The sequence below is a fragment of the Barbatula barbatula genome (genome assembly GCF_947034865.1).
Source record: "Barbatula barbatula genome assembly, chromosome: 1".
In the NCBI taxonomy this organism is placed as follows: domain Eukaryota; kingdom Metazoa; phylum Chordata; class Actinopteri; order Cypriniformes; family Nemacheilidae; genus Barbatula; species Barbatula barbatula.
In genome coordinates, this window is record NC_136766.1 from 27,132,914 (window position 1) to 27,140,184 (window position 7,271).

The 7,271-nt window shown below is 38.8% G+C and overlaps 2 protein-coding genes across 2 annotated transcripts; one reads left to right on the forward strand and one right to left on the reverse strand.

Annotated features, from left to right (window-relative positions):
• Positions 1-604: 604 nt before the first annotated feature.
• Positions 605-3,605, reverse strand: LOC306891833 (zona pellucida sperm-binding protein 3-like). The gene is made up of 8 exons (XM_079452399.1): positions 3,026-3,605; positions 2,832-2,953; positions 2,641-2,744; positions 2,385-2,562; positions 2,198-2,315; positions 2,043-2,128; positions 1,878-1,966; positions 605-1,804 (listed from the first exon to the last, which is right to left on the reverse strand). The coding sequence occupies exons 1-8, from the start codon at positions 3,578-3,580 to the stop codon at positions 1,737-1,739; spliced, it is 1,320 nt and encodes a 439-aa protein (XP_079308525.1). The 5' UTR covers positions 3,581-3,605; the 3' UTR covers positions 605-1,736.
• A 2,224-nt stretch (positions 3,606-5,829) lies between these two features.
• On the forward strand, positions 5,830-7,268 carry LOC306891950 (uncharacterized protein). The gene is made up of 2 exons (XM_079452598.1): positions 5,830-6,011; positions 6,148-7,268. The coding sequence occupies exons 1-2, from the start codon at positions 5,867-5,869 to the stop codon at positions 6,276-6,278; spliced, it is 276 nt and encodes a 91-aa protein (XP_079308724.1). The 5' UTR covers positions 5,830-5,866; the 3' UTR covers positions 6,279-7,268.
• The last annotated feature ends 3 nt before the right edge of the window (positions 7,269-7,271 follow it).

A 7,271-nucleotide genomic window follows, 5' to 3' on the forward strand; every position in this document is an offset into this window, starting at 1 on the left:
CATAACCAAGCGCAAAATATGTGCCACAATTAAAAATAAAGTGAAATTATTTAATTTTTACACTGACAATGCATTGTCCCTGTCAAACTGAAAGGCAATTGGTGATTTGATATTTCATTGTCACTAAAATCTCGAGGCAAGACTGCCAATATGAAAATGAGAAGTCAAATTTGAAAAAGAAATTGTAAAAACATTTTTACAAAGGTTATTATTATTTGACACAATTAAAATTTTTAATTTGAATTTTCTTTTCTCTTTTATTTCATTTTTAAAGACATGTAAATTACATGTAACACTCACCAAAACGCCATATCCGTTTATTCGAATGAACTTGCGTAGACCTAGGCGCTTGGTCTTGGCTCTTTGAAATGATTACGACTGACTGGGCCTGGTGCAACACCGAAAAGTTGCAGCATAGTGCATATCTAATAAGTTAACAGACATCTGGACAGACGAGCAAACTAAAGCATTGGAGAGCCCTGCATCTACATTGTGACTGCTTTATGCTTTTAAGAAGCATCAACAAAGTGATCTTTATCAACACAATAGAATCCATCGTAATGTTCGGTTTGAGGTTTATTAGGTGTGTTGGTGTTTATGAACTAATGATTTAAGGCATGTAGTAATCCAGAATTAACCTTCTCTACAACACGAGTCACACGAATGTGTGAATAACGGCTACCTTAATTACACGTTAGTACATGTTTGTAAATGTATTAATGAACACTGGGCCAAGTTAAATGTCACTTGCTCTATGAAAATTAAAAGTGCCCCGTTTAAAATACATAAACACCTTTGGATGGCGCAAACAATTGTTTTCTGTACATTTTATAAATTAAGATTTAGTTTAAAAAGATTTAAAACAATTACATGACTTGTCATTGAATGTGTGTGCGAGAAGCTTTCAACACCAAAGAAAAATCGCCTTGCAAGCACACCTGGCAATATAGCGCTTCTGACAATAAACACCTGTTTTTCATACCAACCTTGACTGGTTATGGTAAACTGGGTCCCAAGGCACTGCTCCATTGACCTCAAGGGTGAAGTACAACGTGCTATAAACAGTTTTGAGATTGCTCTTTAAAAGTCTCTAGATATTATAGTGCATCTTCAGAGGCGGAGTCAAGCCAAGTCTTGTATTATGATTACAATGTGTTAAAGGGAACACTGAAAGATTTGTTACCTAGTATTTTAGAATTAAGCTAACAAAATAAGGAATGGATAAACGCAAACACCTGGCAATTAATTATTGCATTCAGTTTACTGGGCTTCATTTAGTCAAATCGTAGGGAGACTGGCTTGTAGACTCTCAGAAGTGAGTACACCGCTCACATGTTGGAATATTTTTCATGTGACACTGTTATACAAACTGTACAAATTGAAGCAAAGTGTCATTTCTTCAGTGTAAACTTGTGCCCTCAAAATAAAGCAACACAACCATTACGGTTTAAACAGTTGGCAACAAGTGAGTACTTTTAACCCAAAGTGTCAATATTTTGCACTCAACTTCATGTACAAGTTAAAACCTTTACCATGCATTACCTGGCAAAATGCAGTAAAATCCTGTAACAAGTATTCAGCCAAAGTGCCACTTAACAAGGTAGAGAGGCTTTGCGTGACATCAGAACCATAAGATGTCAAACATGTTAATGAGATGTGCCAGACATCTTGGAGGACAGCCACATAGTCCATGTATCACTTAAGTTTTATTCAGCACTTGACATAACCATTTCAAATTACAGTCGGCCGAAGCCAAAGTCCTTCACATTGAGGGGCCCAACAGATACTTGCTCCCACCGTAGATCTATGGAGAACAGACTAGTAAGAAACTTCAAAGATCATAATCATTTGTAGTTAGTCCACGAGTTAAACCATACCTTTAAGAACCGGATCACTTGCACTACTACTGCTACAGGTTGAGTCACAGCAGCCACACACCTGATCAGATTCATCCACAGACACCCACCTGCCAAACAAAGACACATCCTCAATGATAAACGTCACCCTGCTGACCCAGTGAAGTCTTTTCGGGGGAAACATACCCATTAGGGGAGAAAGAGCAAGCCTTCTGCTCAGGATTTGCTGGAGTGGCTACAGGAATCGCCTTCAGAATGCATGTGATGTAGACCTGCAAAGACTACAGTGTTAAAAACTGTGCACTATAATGTAATCATAACTAAGGCATGTAAATGCATACCAGACCACTGTTCACTTGCTGGAACCTGAAGGCCTCCAGCTGAAACTGTAGCGTATCAATTTGAGTTCGAGGCAGGTAGCGAGAGCTTGAGCCTGTGAACTTGGCATCAACCAGGCACCTGGCGAAGAAACAATTTAAACACCCTGCAATACTTCTAGGATGGGCTGGGTAAATGGACATGTCTTACCCATTATTCTCAATGAATGAGTATCTGGGGTCGGAGTTCACGTCAGGAGCTGCAGTGGCTACGCAACGGTCCACAAACACATGGACAGGTACATGGTTGTATGTCTTCACTGAAGCCTCAATATTCACAATGTCACCCAGGAAATACTGGTTTGAAGGTCTCTCAAACTGCCACTCATCTGTTTTGACGACAAATAGACATGGTCTACTAAATGAAGTAGAAACTACATAAAAATCTAAAGCTATAGAATACAAACCAGTCATAAGCTTGAGGGAAAAGACCAACCGCTCTTCAGCGACCCTTGTAGCTGCATATGGTACCCAAGTTGGAACCAGGACATTGCTGCTCACATTATGCATTCTGTAGGTTGTAGAAAGTTGGTCACCACAAATGGAAAGATCTTACTACACGCATGAGTACACAGCCATCTTGAGCTCAGAACCTCACCTTGGATAGTGACACTCAATACTAACAACAGCAGAACTACTTCGGACAATAGGAACACCATTTGAAGCCTCTTGGGGAGTATAGACAAGGTTGAAGGCATAAACAAGCTCATCTTCGGTTTCCTAAAGAAACAAGAATGTTACTCAAATTCAGAACCTAAACACTTTTGGAAAGTAGAGGATCAGTCTTCTCACCGTTAACATGCTGCCACATCCATGCAGTTCTGACTCAAAGATGAGCACTCGAGCACTATTGTCCTCCCCTATTGGTTCACAGCCTCCCAGTGCAAAACCAGAAGCCATTAGTGGTTTTCCAGTCCCAAAGAAGTCTTCCAACACTTCCACATACACTGAATTCTCACCACACTGAGCCCCTACACTATTGGGAGAAACAGGCCGCCGTAGCTCAAAAGGAATCTCTGGCAGTGCCGGTTCTTCTGGCAGTCTTGGAAAGGTCCACGTCAGTTTTTCCATCGGACCCTGCAAAAGCTGTTTAGATTGAACACCAACAGGATCTTGACCAGTCTGCATTGAAAACTGAGAAGGAAATCTCTGTGGCACAAGCAGGGGGTTGTTGGTTTGGGAAAACTTAGGCATCCTAGTTTCACTCTGCTGAGGAACTTGCATATGTGACCGAGGCATAAATGCACGAGGCTTCGGAGTTTGCACTGATCTTCCCCGCCATTGTGCATCAGACAAGCCAAATACAAAAACAAGCACCAAGCCAACTCCAACTTGCCACAACCCCATTATTGCTAAACGTGAGTTTCCATGAAGCATTAGTAACCCAGAATCAAAATTTATACATTTGGAAATCAGGATGGCTCCGCCCCTCTAGTGATTAGCGTAAAGATTCTCTAGACATGTTCATATACCTAACCAGCTTGCAACAGGTGGATGTTGTTAGACAATTATGACGCAGATGGAAATCATGATTTGGGTACTTTGTATTAAGAGCTTAACTCTTGTCCCCCGAAGGGACTATGGCAACTATTGTTTCTGTTAGTATATTAGAATTTGTCCTCCCCCTTCCAATTGTATTGTGATTAGACTGTGTGATCGAATCTAGAATGTGTGATTGTATGTTAAACTTGATTCAGCATGACCTATATTATATGCTGGACAGCACAGAGACAAAATGGGAAGGTTTGCATCGCTTGAGACACGTTATGAATTCTTATAACAAGTAATCTCAATTACCTTCTAACAACTTTGAATTCACCTATTAAGAGCAAACAAACAAAACAAATAACACAAGACTGCAGATGAACAAAATATACCGTGGTCATCGAATCATGTTTAGTTTTAAAATACACTGCAGAATCAAAAAAGTTTTTAAAAGTTTTTAAAGTCGTGTTTGTATGTGAATTATGGAACTGAATTAATAACGTCCTTGCAAATTCAGTGAATTACAGTATGATGGGAAATGTCTTGATATTGTTGTTGCTGGTCCAGAAAAGCATACAGCAAATACTGTATGATGGAGAATGTGTACAGGTTTTGATATTGTCCTTCAGGTTGTAATACTTTGTAACGTTGAAATCCTGTGGTGCATATGGGAGGGGGGGTCTAAAAGACATTTGTACCCAGGGGCCCCAGAACTCTTAATCCAGGCCTGCTAATGCTAGTTTGACAATACTTTGAGGTAGTCTAGTTTTTTGTAGCGAGTATACTCTGATTCCCCCCAGCCTACTCACCCGTCCCAGAACATCAACCCATGAGCACAAGCACACTCATGAATGCATAGAGTCTGCATCTAAGGGCATTCTGTAAGATACATTTGCAAAGTAGAACACAAACAACTTATCAAAGTAAAAAAGTGTTCTTTATGAAACAAAGCCAGTCAACATTTTCTTTTTTCTTTTTTTCTTTTCAGAACAACAAAGAGTTTCAAATCTGTCTTTTAACATAACGTTTGCATGGCATGGTTGGGGCCTGTTTCATAACGTAATCTATTACACATCTTCCAGCTCTCTTCACCTCTAGATGGCTGGCAGTGTCTCTAGCCTGACTTTCACAAGGCTTTTATGATCTCCTTTAGTTTCATATCACCGGGTTGCACCAAATCCACCAATGGTCCAAAAGTCAGTGTGTCAGTGTATCCTTGCGCTTTTTTAATAAACCTGAAACCGAACATTACGATGGATTATTAAAAGGTCGCTTTGTTTATGTTTTCTTAAAAGCAGTCACAATGTAACGATGAAAGCATCCTCGAGTACGGATGGTAATGTACAGTGTGAGCGCAGGCCAGCGTGGGAGAGGGGACAATTGCTCTCCGGCAGGGTTCAGAGCTCGCTATAGATGCAGGGCTCTCCAATGCTTTAGTTTGCTCGTCTGTTCAGACTTCTGTTAATTGATCAGAGATGCAGAACACCACGCTGCAACTTTTTGCTATTGCACCAGGCACAGTCAGTCGTGATCATTACAAAGAGCCAAGACCAAGCACCTAACAAGGTCTACACACATTCATTTGAATATTTGTATATTACTTTTTTGTGGCCGTTTCCATTGATGCAGACGCTCATCCACACCCACTGATTAACATGTTATTTGCATTACTTTGAAAAAGAAAATAGAATAAAAGAGACAGTTATTTGAAAATCAAACTTTACATTTTAATATGAAATGTGTCAGTATTATTGCCTGAGCATCAATAAAACCTTTGTAAAAAATGTTTTTGCAATTTCTTTTTTACATTTGCCTTTTCATTTTCATATTGGCAGTCCTCAAGAGTATAGTGAAAATGAAATGTCACATCAATTGCATTTTCTTTTTCAAAATGACAGGGACAGTGCATTGTCAGTGTAAAAATAAAAATGAAAACAATTTCATTACATTTTTCATTTAGGCACATTTTGTCTGCGCAGTTATGTATAATGGAATTGCCAATCTGGTTTTCATTTTCATCGCTTAATTTATGTATTTACATTTGGCAGGATTTACCTTCCATACCCGCAGCAGCAAAAAGAGAAAATGAAACTTGCCGCATTCATAACATTTGCTCGACACTGACTTGCTAGGAGTAGTTTCCTTAGAATGGGAAAGATCTTCCATATTTTGGTGGTTGGAATAAAAGGGGAGACAAAGACAGTAGATGTTGCGAATTCACAGGAAGAATTCAACAATACAACTGTTTTACAGTTCAAAATGAAACTTGCGGAAAAACTACCGGGTCAAGCAGGTGAGATTAAATTAAATTAAATCTAAAAACATATATTAGGCTATGAACATCCTGAACATTGATTAACCTTTCGCAAGTAATGTTTTTTAGTTTTTCCATGCAGTTTCATATTTACTTTCCGTTGTGTTACCACTAGGTGATGATGTATCGTCTCTGAGACTCCTGTACACAGATAAACAGCTAGAAGACCAGGAGAAGTTTTCAGACCACCAAATTGAGGACCGCTCCACTTTCTTCGTGGTCTTGCGTCTACCCGGGGGGTTCTAAATCATGTTTAGAGCTCTATGCGAGGAAATTGAGGAAACATTTGACTTTCTAGCATTATCTTAACTTCTCTTTTTGCTGCAAGACAATGCATTTTTTCTAGGCTATATATGCGGAAGGCTTTGGCTGTTTGTTTTTGCCATACATTTGCATACCAAACCTTTGTCAAATGTGTGTCGATTGATATATGTCTCTGACAAGCAGCCTGCCTGTATTTATATGGACAACAGTATATACGTGAATTTGCACAAATAGCCTATTTAACCAATGCACGTCTTAAAACTGGTTTTGTCATTTTGATTAAAACAATTCCGAGTTGTTGTCAAGTCGTTTTGAGAAAAATATATGTTTGTATTAAACATTTATGGAGCAACAGATTTTTTGTGAAAATAAATCATAAGTGGTTCATGAGGTAAAAGGCACGCCATGATTTAGGTAAAATAATATGGTTTTAAATCTGTTACATATTGTGTGCCATGTAGTGGTTTACAGGAAAATAAAATCAAAGCAGCCTTTCACCCCATGGAGCCTTTAGCCATATATTGTTGCATCAGTGGTTCTTTGGGGTGACTGCGGTGCTATAAGCACCGTTTCTGTATAAAGAACCTGTCAGCGATTCCATAACACCTCCAAAACATGGCTATAGCGCTAAAAGTGGTTCCCTTTCGATACGGACCAAGAGCCACTTTTAGTGCAATATAGCACTATTTTTTAAAGTGTATATATAAATGATCAGCAGTAAATCCTTAAGAGAATGCACAAATATGTAACCAATGCAATCGTCTTAAAACTGGTTTGTCTTTCTGATTAAAAGTCCGACGTGTTGTTGCTAAACGTATAGTTCACAAATGTACACTTGAACACTTATACAAATTATACGAAATAAATGTAATAAAAATGAAAATCCAAACAAAATAAATTCTGGAATATTTCTGATTTGTATTGCAGACTATTGGACAGTTTCCATCGTGACTTCAATAAAAACGAAAGTAAAAC

Excerpts from the sequence above, each read along its gene's own strand:
- LOC306891833 (XM_079452399.1), bottom strand. The coding sequence starts at position 3,580 with ATGGGGTTGTGGCAAGTTGGAGTTGGCTTGGTGCTTGTTTTTGTATTT. Across the intron at positions 2,954-3,025 it reads GATGTGGCAGCATGTTAACG|GAAACCGAAGATGAGCTTGT; the intron begins GTGAGAAGACTG and ends TTGTTTCTTTAG. Across the intron at positions 2,316-2,384 it reads TCATTCATTGAGAATAATGG|GTGCCTGGTTGATGCCAAGT; the intron begins GTAAGACATGTC and ends TTTCTTCGCCAG.
- LOC306891950 (XM_079452598.1), top strand. The coding sequence starts at position 5,867 with ATGGGAAAGATCTTCCATATTTTGGTGGTTGGAATAAAAGGGGAGACA. Across the intron at positions 6,012-6,147 it reads AAAACTACCGGGTCAAGCAG|GTGATGATGTATCGTCTCTG; the intron begins GTGAGATTAAAT and ends TGTTACCACTAG.